At 44.4% G+C, this 13903-nt stretch overlaps 1 protein-coding gene across 5 annotated transcripts in view; it reads left to right on the top strand.

Annotated features, from left to right (window-relative positions):
- Positions 1–13903, top strand: part of prkg1b (protein kinase cGMP-dependent 1b) — a 724128-nt gene that overhangs the window by 548383 nt on the left and 161842 nt on the right. For all 5 annotated transcript variants that reach the window (XM_080205473.1, XM_080205469.1, XM_080205468.1 and 2 more), the window contains exon 7: positions 3341–3435. In XM_080205473.1, coding sequence (XP_080061599.1) covers positions 3341–3435 — 95 coding nt within the window. The remainder of the gene's footprint in view (positions 1–3340; positions 3436–13903) is intronic.

The raw sequence follows: 13903 nt of genomic DNA, 5'->3' as shown, positions 1-13903 counted from the left end.
CGGGGCAGGTTCGAAGGGCTAGATGGCCTACTCCTGTTCCTATTTCTTATGTTCTTATGTTCTAAAACAGAAAATGCTGAAAAATCTCAGCAAATCTGACAGCAGCTGTGGAGAGAGAATAGAGCCAATGTTTCATCAGAGCCGAGAGCAAGGAAAATCAGACAAGTTTTATACTAGTGAGGTGGGGGAAGAGGGGAGATCTGTAATTGATAGGAATGGCAAAGACAAAGAGAATGTAAATAGTGATGATAAAGGCTAAGAATGGTGCTAAGAGTGTCCATTAAGAGAACGGAATGTGTAAATGGAAGAACAAAGATGCAGAGAGTAGGATGTGGCAGTGAGGTGGAGAGGAAACAAAATGGAAACTGAGATGTTGGAATGGAAAAATAAAAATAAGAATATAAAAAAAGGATGAATAAGATGAAAAGAAAAAATGAACTAAAATAAATGGAGATTGAGTGGAGATGGAGGAGAAAGTTCACGCTCTGAAGTTCGTGCTTAGTCTGGAAGAATATAAAGTGCCTAATCGGAAGATGATGTGCTGTTCCTCCAGTTTGCGTTAGGCTTCACTGGAACATTGCAAACAGGCGAAGGAAGGACATGTGGACAGGAGAGCCTTTATCATCACCGTTTATATTCACTTTGTCTTTTGGTCAGCGCCATTCCCATCAATTCCAGACCCCTGCTCACCCTCACCTTACTAGTATAAATCTTGTCTGATTATCCTTGTCTTCGGTTCTGAAGAAGAGTCATCCTGACTCGAAACATTGGCTCTATTCTCTCTCCACAGATGCTGTCAGACCTGCTGAGATTTTCCAGCATTTTCAGTTTTTATTTCGGATTCCAGTATCCACCGTATTTTGCCTTTATCTTCAGAACATTACTCCAGGCCTCTTGGTTACTAATCCAGTGACAATAATGGAGAGTACTCCATCACACAGCTAACTCATGGCTGTATTATAAATAATGAGAGCCCCGGGATTGTTATATGCAGTTACACAGTGCAGTTTCATAATGTAACTGTTACCCTTCGACATCCTTTTATTTATGGAAATCAATTTTAAATATTTCTTACCTTGTTTCTGTCAATTTACCAGCTCAGTTGGATTCCTCAGGCAGCTTCTATTATTGACTCAAATATTCCAGCTTTCCGTGAGGAAGAAATCTAAATATTGATGTTGTTTCTGGCAGTTGCATTGATGGACATGTTCAGAGGAAAAATCCATTTTATCATCTTTGCAGGATGTTTAACCCTGCTTATGTGAAGCTGGGAACCTCAGCAAAGAACAGTTAAAGCTTTGGGGAAAATGAGGTACTCAGTGCATGGAGCTTACTTTGGTTCCAAAGGAGTATTTGCCAAAATTGTTACTCAGCCTCCAGGAATGCTCACTTGATGAAGGAGCAGCACTCCAAAAGCTTGTGATTCCAAATAAACCTGTCGGACTTTAACCTGTTATGTTGTGAGACTTCTTACTTTAGCTTCCAGGCAGTTAATAATGTAACTATTCAGCCGAGCAAACTGTGTTTAGTTTTCTTTCTGCAAAAGTAATAAATTTCCAACCACAGAAAATGATTACGATTTATTGGTGTAGTAGCTTAATTTAACCTGAATGTTGTCTGCCTTGATCTAAAGATTTAGTAATACTGTGGAATCTCTTTCATGTTCATGAGGTTATTAACCACTCTTGCAGTTGCAATTTAATATCACTCATTCCACTTCAATTTTCCTTGAGGATTGAGCTAATTTATCATGACGCTAGGACATAAAGGAAGTGTAAGGCAGTCGGAATACTTCTGAATAGCTCTAAGAGAGAGCCAGCACAAGGGGAATAGGCTGAATGGCCTTCTATGCTGTGGTCACAGGGACTCATTTATCCTACATGAGCATCTAAATTTTTCTTGCCATTGCCCTAATGCAATGGTTTGACCCCAAAGTTAGATCCAAATTCACCTGACAGTATGTGGCACTGACCACTCTTAACAAAGAAAGAAGTCATTTATAATTAGAAGCTGTGAATGTATACACTGGGGATGGCCCCTGTACAAATAGACGCTCTTGCCACTCTTGTCGTATAAGACCTTTTTCTTTCTCCCTCACTATGAACTCGTACACCAATCCATTGCTAGTGGCCTGAATGGAACTCCAGATCTATCATCTGATTTCCTTTTCATTTCTTCCATTTAACAAGCCCAATGATTTTGTTGATTCGACACATTTCTGTTTGACTGGAATTCCATTTGAATCCAGAGGATTATGTGTTTTTAACCATGAATTATCAGGTGGATACAGTACTGCATTTGCAAAGACTCCTGCCATCTTGGTGGGTCTGGGGGCAGGATGGGAGAGCGTTGGGAATGAATACCCAATTATGCATTGGAAAGGGAATTTGATGCAAACAAGACCTGGAGAAAGTTATTTCCATATGCAATTCCTCAATTTCTGAAATTCTGAAATCGGGGTGATGGTGGAAGCCAAGAAGGGTGCCAAGAACATCATCAAGAAAGTGCCACCCGAGAGCGGCAGGAAGAGGAGGAAGTCTAGGAAGAAGAGTCATTCCATCTACATCTGCAAAGTGATGAAACAGGTTCACCCCGACACCAGCATCTCCTCCAAGGCCATGAGCGTCATGAACGAGTTGGTCAACAATATCTTCGAGCACGTTGCGGGCAAGGCTTCCCAGCTGGCCCATAATAACAAGCACAGCACCATCAGCTCCCGGGACACCCAGACAGCCAATTGGCAGCTGCTGCCCATGGAACTGCCCAAGTGTGCCATGTCAGAGGGGGCAAAGGTGGTAACCAAGTACATCAGCTCCAAGTGAAACTATACCACGTACTGAAAAGTGCACCCATTAATTCCTCTTTTAAAATGAATCCATGTTGCCTGAAATGATTCAAGGGGCAACGTATTGCTCAATATGGCACTGGGCTATACAGTGGAAATCCCAAGCTCCAGTCTTGGCCTGCAATGAGTGAACGAAGTCAGCCAGGAAAGCAGTTGGTCTCAGTTGGCCACAGCATGAATGGCCTGGAGAAGGTAAAATCCTTTGGGTCTTGCTCCTCAATATTCACTGATCCAAATGCCCATATGTGGAGACATAGGATTGTGATAGAATCTGTTGTGAAGCCCTCCGAGGTTAAATAGCTAGGTAAGCCTCACTGTCTGTAGGAATGACCATTTGGGCGAGATACTAGGAGGCTTGTTAATCGTTGCAGGATTATCTCCTGTTGTCCAGAAGGGGGCTGTGCCGTTGGGAGATCAGGAAGGATAATTTGGATGAAAGGGAAATGGTTTCCAGTCCTGTTACCAGAAGTAACGATCTGATTGGTTCTTTGGCAGGTGAATGTAACACGGGAAGAGTCGTCGAATGAAGAGACTATATTCCTTCGCACATTAGGGAAAGGAGATTGGTTTGGAGAAAAGGCTCTTCAGGGGTGAGTCCAATGGCAGATAGCCTGCTTGGCTGTAGCATGTCACTATGAACTGATTACCCATTGAAAGCAGTGTTTTCTTTTAAAGCCAAATTGCTGGCTTGACACTTTTTTTAATGGGAGGTTGAATGTTTTTGTGTTCCAGGAGTTTCCACAGGCGTACCTAATTCTGTTTTCACCCAGTGTCTATCTCCTGAATCTTTCAACATTGTTGAAGCATGTTGCAATATCCTCCAAAGTGAAACTGGCTGATTCGCACACACGCAGGGATTGAGCCACATAGCTCTGTGAAGCTCAGTTTGTCATGTGTAACCTCAACTCACTGAATCCTTGTAGCTGTTGTTCCACAATCCGCATTGGCGTAAAAATATCAGTGCAAGCGCTCTCCGGCAAAGATTCAAATCCCTTATTTGAAACCCTTCCCAAGATGTGTTCATCAGAGAATTGAATCCGTACGGTGGGTGTGCCTGGGTGGGATTGTTGTCGGTGCAGGCTCGATGGGATGCAGGGATTGTATGAGATGGTGTGAGCTGCTTAACAGCTTGGGTGCCTAGTGAAAGGTGAAAGACATTTCCACTTTGATGGCCTTCACCGAGACTTTTGTTGCAGTAATGGGATCGAACATGTTGGTTAACTGTTAATGCCCTAAGGTAGGGCAACAAACATGACACTGTTATGCAAACACTAATGCGCTTGGCTTAAACTTCCCTCTGTGTTGGTTCAGTGGATAAGTTGGCTCATTTGTAAATCCCTCCTAAAATAGCTCGGTGAGGAATTTCAGCAGAATGTGCCAGGCATTTGTCCATTGCTATCCTGTGGCCCGGTTCCAAGGCCTGGGAGTGATAAGTTAGCCTTAAAGCAAGAAATGCTGTGTCAGCAGCTTTGGCTGCCTGCTTCTCATTTGTATCCATCAGCAATGAGGACCTGCTTCAAGGTCAACCTATGACATTTCCACTCAGGCTATGGGCTGTAAGCCATGTGTGCAGTTGGACCACTGCCCACGTGCGTACGACACAAAGCTGCCCTGATTACATTTTGATGTTGTGGAAACCTTCAGTGCTGTTTATTCATGCCCCTCAGGTCTTACCAGCAGCACCTCTTTTTCATGTACTGTGAAGTTATCCACCAGGACTAACTCTGTCTGCACTACATTAAAACCTAGCAGCAATCTGTAGCAATGCTCATCTTTAGATTTAAAATACAAGAGCTTTCTTTATTAATCCTATAGTGCAGAAGGAGGCCATTCGGCCCACCGAGCCTGCACCGGCAATAATCCCACCCAGGCCCTCTCCCCGTAACCCCCATGTTCACCCTACTAATCCCTCAACACTAAGGGGCAATCGACCTAACCCAAATGTTTGTGGACTGTGGGAGGAAACCCAAGCACTTGGAGGAAACCCATGCAGAGATGGGGAGAACATGCAAACTCCACACGGACCAGGAATTGAACCTGGGTCCCTGGCTCTCTGAGGTAGCAGTGCTAACCACTGTGCTACATATCTTGCAGCTATAATGTCATGTTGCAAGAAATATCCATTTTATTATTTCATTTTATCATAGAACCCGACAGTGCAGAAAGAGGCCCTTTGGCCCATCGAGTCTGCACTGAACACAGTCCCACCCAGGCCCTACCCCCATATCCCTACATATTATACCCACTAATCCCTCTAACCTACTCATCCTGGTACACTAAAGGGCAATTTTAGCATGGCCAGTCAACCTAAGCCGCACATCTTTGGACTGTGGGAGGAAACCGGAGCACCCGGAGGAAACCCACACATACACGAGGAGAATGTGCAAACTGCACACAGACAGTGACCCGAGCCGGGAATCAAACCCAGGACCCTGGAGCCGTGAAGCAGCAGTGCTAACCACTGTGCTACCGTGCCGCTCTATTTTATTGTTAATGTTGTTCTAGTATTGGTTTCAATTCCTTTCACATCAACAATTTTTTCAAATAGATGCGGTGACAAATATTTTGTTTTGAATGACCCATTATTGCTAGCTGCCGATGCCTCACAGGGAGGGTTCTGCAGCATTGCTCCTATCAGAAATTAAATTGTTTTTGTGACATAAATACAGTGACTATGATAGTACAGCTTTTCACATTCCAAGAATATGGTTGTGAAAATGCATCATGGGTTGCCAGTGTAAAAACATTTAATGGGTACTTCTCAAATTCTATTCCCAGCTAGTTTAGCAAAAATGCCAGCCAATAGATCCATAAAAGGTCAGGGTTTATGTTCACGCTGGTAAGTGTTTCCACCCTGGGAGCAGGGAAACCTAGGGCACATTGTCCTCAGATAGGAGAGGTGGTCACATGCGGTGGTTCTCAACAACCAGGAGCTGGTTATCCTAACCTCCCTTTGATCAGAAGGTGACACACTGTGACAGCATTACCAGTCAAAGAACCCCATGGTGAATGAAACAAAAGGTGAAAATTAGCGGTGTCGGTTTTGTTACGGCGTAAATGATTGAGGTCCTTTCGAGTTCTGAGATTCACACTAAAACAGACTTGATTCTATTCAGATTTTAACGACGTGTGGAATATCATCATTGGGGAAAAACGGTTTCCACAGAGAAAATTGTGATCGTAGTTTATTTTATAGTATATATTATGTAAAGGGAATGCCTTGCATTACAATATAGTCCTTGAGACTAAAATATTGGCAGTTTGGAAGTCATGGCACTCTCTCTATTGAAGGCATAACTATAATGTGCCACCAAAAAGAATGTCACAGCAAAGGGACATTGCCCAGTAGCAGAGAAATGGGTAATATGAGCTGAACTTAGCTATCTGCAGTCCTATGGGGAAGATTGTTAGAAACACATCAGAAGTAGACAGATGATGGTACAATGATTAGCACTGCTGCTTCGCAGTGCCAGGGACCCAAGTTCAATTCCAACCTTGGATGACTGTCTGTGTGGAGTTTGCACATTTTTTCTGTGTCTGGTGGCTTTCCTCCAGGTGCTCCGGTTTCCTCATACAGTCTGAAAGATATGCTGGATAGATGGATTGGCTATGCTAAATTGTCCCTTAGTGTGAGTTAGGGAGATTAGAGGGGTAAGTACAGGAATAGGGCCTGGATGGGATGCTGTGTCTGAGATTCAGTGCAGACTCAATGGGCTGAATGGCCTCCTTCTGCAGTACAGGGATTTTATGAGAAAAAGCAGACTCCCTCTCAAAAATACCAGCGGCCAGGGATAGAATGCAGTTAATCTTTACCTTCACTTCCTGGCTGTATTATCATCAATGTGACGATAATCTTGTGAGTTATTGATGGGGAGGTGGGTGGTCTCTGCCAGTTAGCACCCAGAGGGTGAAGATGAAAATTACCACCTAAGAATTCTGTTTTTATCAGCACAAAAAGTGAGCGTGTTTCCAATGTGTTCCCAGTATAAAGAAATTGTTTGAAGAACCAGCTGCAGCAGACCCAATAACTGGGTCCAAATCCATCCCAATTAGATTTCACACGGGACCTCAGTGACATATCGCAAGCTTTGTAGTACGGCTGGTGCAGATTGGCAGAGCAGATTGTCGTCGTCACTCATCCTTTTCTGTTAGGAATTACAGCATAACTTGGGGGCCTGAAGGGTAGTGTAGTGTCACCAGAATAATACTGCGACTCAGAGGGATAGATTGCTTACGCGCGACTTGAGTATCAAAGTTTGAGGTGTGATCTGATAAGGGCGGCATGCTGACACAGTGGTTAGCACTGCTGCCTCACAGCACCAGGGACCTGGGTTCAATTCCAGCCATGGGTGACTCACTTGTGGAGTCTGCACATTTTCCCCTTCTCTGCGCGAGTTTCCTCTGAGTGCTCCAGTTTCCTCCCATAGTCCAAAAATGTGCAGGTTGAATGGATTGGCTGCACCTTAGTGTCTTATATATCAGTTAGAGGGTTAGTGGGTTAAATCAGTGTAGTTACAGGGTAAGACTAGGTAAAAGTTGGTGCAGACTCGATGGGCTGAATGACGACCTTCTGCACTGAAGGTATTCTATGGAATTGATAAATGGATTTGGTAAGGGAACTGCGGAAAAGTCTGATCCCTCAAATGGGGGAATCAAAACTGAGGGACCACAAATCTTAAAAATAAAATGAGGCTATTCACCAGCCTAATCAGGAAGCTTATTGTGACGCAATAAGACAATCTCAAATTGTCTGTTCCAAAATGATGGGGTTCATTGGGAGTTTTTAGGTTGAGATCAATGGATGCCAAGGTGTGTGGAGCCATTGGGGGGTAAATGGAACTAGGTACAAATTAACCACGATCAAAATGAATGGTCCGAGGGGTTGAACCCTGGTCCCCATGAAGCGCACAGGCCCTGAAAGTGGTGGCTGTGTTTAGCCCATCGCAAGAACTTCCAGGCCAATGCCTTGTAATTTTGCAGGATTTGTTATTAAGACGAACGCAATATCGAGAAATAGGTGCATGAAGAAGCGGAGGGGATCTGGAAATAAATATACGGCGCACATCAAATTGCCCAGAAGAGAAAACCTTTGAGGACTGGGAGCCTCTCTGCAGGTGCTTTACATCCTGTCGGGTGCTGACACCTAGAGGATAATAAACTGCAATTTTGAACAGACTAATGGGTCTTAATAGTGCCAGAGGGATTGCAATCTGTCTCTCTAAAGCATAAACATAATAGCTGCGGTAAGCGGTAATCCAATTTCTGCAGAGGCTGCATTGCACAGTCACTTTGTTAATGGGACTTTAATCGTGCTGGAACTCAAACACAGAGCATCTGATTCATCCTGGTCTTTTGATTTGGTATAGAAATTAAATTACCTGAAGTGCATGCATCTGAAGCTTTTAACAATAAAAACCTTTTTTGGTGATATTAAACTTCTACATCTATAAACCTATATCTGATTGAAGTTTCAAGATGCTTGGTTAATGCAGAAAGAAATACATATCTTGTACATAAATCAAATGATGCTGGTGACAGAAGCCACAAGCATGAATATTGAACAGTTTTCAACATCATCGGAAAGCCATGATTGAGTACTCCTGGCTGATGTTTACCCTTGACAAGATATACCAGCAAATTTATTGCTAGTTTGTTTTAGTTGTTCATTGAGGCTGCTTTCCACTGAGGCACAATGTTACTTGTCAGATAGTCTGAAGTACAATTCAGAAGTCACCTAGGCTTGGAACGGCACAGTGGTTAGCACTGCTGCCTCACAGCGTCAGGGACCTGGGTTCGATTTCAGCCTTGGGTGGCTTCTGTGTGGGAGGTTACTCGTTTTCCACGTGTCTGTGTGGGTTCCCTCTGAGTGCTTCTGTTTCCTCTCACGCTCTAAAGACGCGCAAGTTAGGTGGATTGGCCATGCTAAATTGCCTCTTAGTGTCACAAAATATGTAAGTTAGGGAGATCAGTGGGGTAAATACATGGGGTTACGGAGATAAGTGGCCCGGGGAGGGGGTTGGTGTGCGAAGACCTGTGCAAAGGTGCTCTGTTGGAGAGTCAGTGCAAACTTGATGGGCTGAATGGCCTCCTTATGCAATGTAGGGATTCTGTGATAATTCAGGTGTGATGGAGAAGAGTGTTGCCAGGATATTGTTTAACATTTATGGAAAGTCGGAGAGAAGCAGACTATTTCCTGGAGTTGAGGGAGCAAGAACTCAAGATCGTTGATGCAAACTAATCAAAGCCAACTTGCCATCCAATCAACAGCCCTTTCCCCATGCGGTATAAATGTTTGCTCTCTTTGAGATTTGGCATTCTTGAGTCTGTCCTGAAGAATGCAAGATGAAAAACTTCAACAACATGTCTCTTCTTTCCAGCAAAAGTCAAGTTCAGCGAATATTCTGTTTTTTCATGTTCCTGATTTATTACTTTAAGGGTGCTGTGTAAATGAAAGTTGTTGTTGTATCCCCAAAATTACACAAGTGACCAAATCTTTATCAAAGAGGTAGATTTTAAAGCATCAGGGTAGACTTAGAAGGAATACTCCCAATGGTGGGGGAGTCCAGAACTAGGGGTCATAATTTGAGGGTAAGGAAGAAAACCTTTTAGGACTGAGGTGAGGAGAAATTTCTTCACCCAGAGAGTGGTGAATGTGTGGAATTCACGATCTCAGAATGTAGTTAAGGCCAAAACGTTGGGTGATTTCATGAAGAAATTAGGTATAGCTCTTGGAGCTAAAACTATCAAGGAAAATGGGAGGAAGGGGGAGATCAGGACGTTGAATTTGATGATCAGCCATGATCATAATGAATGGTGGAGCAGGCGTGAAGGGCCAAATGGCCTACTCCTGCTTCTAGTTTCTATGTTTTTATCATAAAGGTGGGGAAGGTTTCGGGAAGGAATTCCAGACCTTAAAACCTCAGCAGCTGAAGGCGAAGTCACTAATTGTGGAGCAATAACAACATAGTCGAACATAATGTAATCCATGATGTAATAGACTACCACATAGATTACTTTTATGTAGGTGTCTAATTCAGTTTTATCCTAATGTTTGCCTGGTACATTGATTCCTTTAGATAGATATCTCAAATCATTAACACAGCGACAAATGCAAATCTTGTTTGTTGAATTTAATGCCTCAGAATCAGTCAGCCATCCTGCCTCAGATAACACATTAGGATTAATCCCATATTGATTTTACACTGCAGTCACATACATCTGGACTGCTCACCACTGATAAATATAAAGCACCTTCATAATTTTCTTCAACAAGGCAGTTCATTTCCCAGGAGTGAAACAAAAACTGCCGACACGTTGTCACAGTCTCTGTCAGCCTGAACATTGCCTATCAAAAGGAAACTAAGTGGAGCTGTCCCTGCCCATAAACATTGATTCATTTATTGTAACAGCTTTGCTCACTGATTTGTTATCTTATAGTAAGCGCAGTAAATTCTCCAGAGTGCAAAGTGGATTGAGGAACGGCCCTGAGGTTGGGATGAGCCGGGTCTGGCTGAGGTTCATCGACAGTTCCGATGCGCCGCAGCGAAAAACCGCACCGATCTCCTCAGAAGGCAAACACGGGACACAGTGGACAGAGTACCCTTCGTCGTCCAGTACTTCCCCGGAGCGGAGAAGCTGCGACATCTTCTCCGGAGTCTTCAACATATCATTGATGAAGACGAACATCTCGCCAGGGCCATCCCCACATCCCACCCCCCCCACTTCTTGCCAGACAACCACGCAACCTCAAACAGACCATTGTTCGCAGCAAACTACCCAGCCTTCAGGAGAACAGTGGCCACAACACCACACAACCCTGCCACAGCAACCTCTGCAAGACATGCCGGATCATCAACACGGATGACATCATCACGTGAGGATACCATCCACCAGGTACACGGTAAATACTCTTGCAACTCGGCCAACATTGTCTACCTGATACGTTGCAGGAAAGGATGTCCCGAAGCATGGTACATTGGGGAGACCATGCAGACGCTACGACAACGGATGAATGAACATCGCTCGACAATCACCAGGCAAGACTGTTCCCTTCCTGTTGGCGAACACTTCAGTGGTCACGGGCATTCAGCCTCTGACCTTCGGGTAAGCGTTCTCCAAGGCGGCCTTCACGACACACGACAGCGCAGAGTCGCTGAGCAGAGACTGATAGCCAAGTTCCGCACACATGAGGACGGTCTCAACAGGGATCTTGGGTTCATGTCACACTATCTGTAACCCCTGTGACTTGCCTGGGTTTGCAAAACCTCACTTACTGTACTGTCTGGAGACAATACACATCTCTTTAACCTGTGCTCAGTGCTCCTTCCACTCACATTGTCGGCCACTTTAAGACTTGAACAGCAGGTTAGGTGTAAAGATTCGCATTGTAATCAGTAATCTGTAAACTGTCTGTGCTTTATACGCTCTGTCTGAGGCCAGAACTCTCCATTCACCTGACGAAGGTGCTAACCCGAAAGCTAGTGAATTTACTATCAAATAAATCGGTTGGACTGAAACCTGGTGTTGTCAGACTTTTTACTAGGTTCATACAAGCCAGACTAAATCCATGGAGTACATTTCTGGGCCTAGGCCTCCCTATGGGGGTCCAAGACGTTTCCCCTCGAGGCCTTGGAATGAATGCAACTCTTCGCCAAAAAGAATGTTGCCTCTCTGACCAGCATTTGCTGCATTCCTGTGAGGCAGAAGATGGAAGTTGGATAGTTGGATCTCAAAGTTCTTTAGTTTTCATCCGAGTTATAAACAAACAAATTTGTTTTGAATCAGGTGGACCTCAGGGTGAGTCCTGCAAAAAGATGCACAATCAGAGTTAAGACATTCAAAGGAAGTGCTCCTTTACACAAAGGGAAGTGGAATTCTGGGAAACCCCTGCCCAAAAAGCTACTTGGCTGGCTCAGTTGAAAAATGTCAACATAGGTTTTGTTAAGCATGGATAGTAAGCATTCTCTAACCAAGTGGGTTAGATGCAGTTAACTGTGACCTAATTCAGTGTCAGAACCTGTTGGAGTGGTTGAATGTTCTACCCTGGCTCCTATGTTCCCAGGGTTAGATCATGCACATGTGGCATTAGAATAAAATGGGCCTGTAATCAGAGTTGAACTGGAGATTTGTTAATCTGTGCCACATCTAAGCTATAACTTTGGTTGTCAAATAGGAGGCAGAGAGTGGGGGTTAATGGGTGCATTCGGATTGGCAGTTGGTGACTAGTGGAGTGCCCCAGGGGTCGGTGCTGGGGCCTCAGCTATTTACCATTTATATAGATGATCTGGAGGAGGGAACCGAGTGTATGGTGTTGAAATTTGCTGATGACACCAAGATTGGTGAAACGGCAAATTGTGCGGAGGGTGTGGAGAGTCTGCAGAAGGATCTAGATAGGCTAGGCGAATGGGCCAGGAACAGGCAAATGGAATTTAATGTTGGCAAGTGCGAGGTGGTCCAGTTTGGTAGGAATAATGGTAGGAAGGACTATTACTTACGTGACGAAAAACTGCAGCAGGCGACGGTGCAGAGGGACCTCGGGGTCCTTGTGCATGAGTCGCAAAAACCCAGCCTGCAGGTGCAGCAGGTGGGCAGGAAGGTGAATGGGATGCTGGCCTTCATAGCGAGGGGGATTGAATATAAAAGTAGGGAGCTCTTGCTGCAGCTGTATAGGGCACTGGTGAGGCCGCAGCTGGAGTACTGTGTGCAGTTTTGGTCGCCGCACTTACGCAAGGATATTTTGGCCTTGGAGGGAGTGCAGAGGAGGTTTACTAGGCTGATACCGGAGTTGAGGGGGTTGAGCTATGAGGAGAGGCTGAATAAACTAGGCTTGTACTCGTTAGAGTTTAGAAGAATGAGGGGTGATCTCATTGAGACGTATAAGATGATGAATGGGATGGATAGGATAGAGGTGGAGAGACTCTTCCCGCTCAGAAAGGACAGTAGGACTAGGGGGCACAGCCTCAAGATAAAGGGGGTGCGGTTTAGAACGGAGTTGAGGAGGAACTTCTTCACTCAAAGGGTGGTGAATCTCTGGAATTCTCTGCCCGTTGAAGTGGTGGAGGCTGCCTCGCTAAATATTTTTAAGACGCGGGTTGGTGGGTTTTTGATGAGAGAGGGGATTAAGGGTTATGGGGAGAGGGCGGGAATGTGGAACTGAGCCACGACAGATCAGCCATGATCTTATTGAATGGTGGGGCAGGCTCGAAGGGCCAGATGGCCTACTCCTGCTCCTATTTCTTATGTTCTTATAACTTCAATACCCAGTGCCATCCCAACAATCCGATGAATCTTAGAAGATTGTCCCTTTGTCGCTATCACATCCCACCTTAAAACATGGAAACTGAGGTTGTTGATGAGTGTTCCAGGTGCTTGATGGACGTGAAAGCTGGGCTGATCAGTTGTGAATTCTCGCGGTGCCAGTCAAAATATTTAAGAGTCAGTGAACAGTGGATCTTCTGGAGTTGTTTTTGATTGGGAAGCTGTGATTGACAGCAATGCCTGGTGCAGCTGATTATTCATTTGGAGGAGTTTGGCTTTTGGAAACTTTAATGTCAGATCATTGTGTTGTGAACTGACTCAAACTGACACCAAAGGAGCTATAGATTCCACATTTCCGTATTTAGTCTGGTAGTATGCACTGTGGCTGCTGGGCATATCCAATTGTATGAATGACTTGTTAATCTGTTTCTAGTAAACTCCCAACGCCCATGGCCCCGCAAAGCCTCCATGGCAACCTATGTTCCCAGCCCTTTATAGCTGTCTATGCCAATCTAGTACCACCTCATGCCACCCTTTTCCCTTATACCTACCATACCAACTCAACTAGTGTCCATTATGGGCCCATGCTGAAATGAAATAAAATAAAGCTCCAAATGGTAATTGCAGACTTATTTTTAAAAAATCATGAAAATTACATTTACAGTTCTTCAACTAAATGATCCCTTATAGCATCAAACATTTCAATTAATTGCATAATCGCTTGTAACCTAAAAATCTTATTCAAATTCACGATCCCACTTCAAAGAATCCATAGCCACTTGGAACTTTTCATCAAGCATC

The sequence above is a fragment of the Carcharhinus amblyrhynchos genome, chromosome 17, assembly GCF_965287045.1.
Source record: "Carcharhinus amblyrhynchos chromosome 17, sCarAmb.v2.hapA, whole genome shotgun sequence".
NCBI lineage: Eukaryota > Metazoa > Chordata > Chondrichthyes > Carcharhiniformes > Carcharhinidae > Carcharhinus > Carcharhinus amblyrhynchos.
Note: the sequence above shows the minus strand (reverse complement) of the source record. Positions and strands in the feature narration are given on the sequence as shown.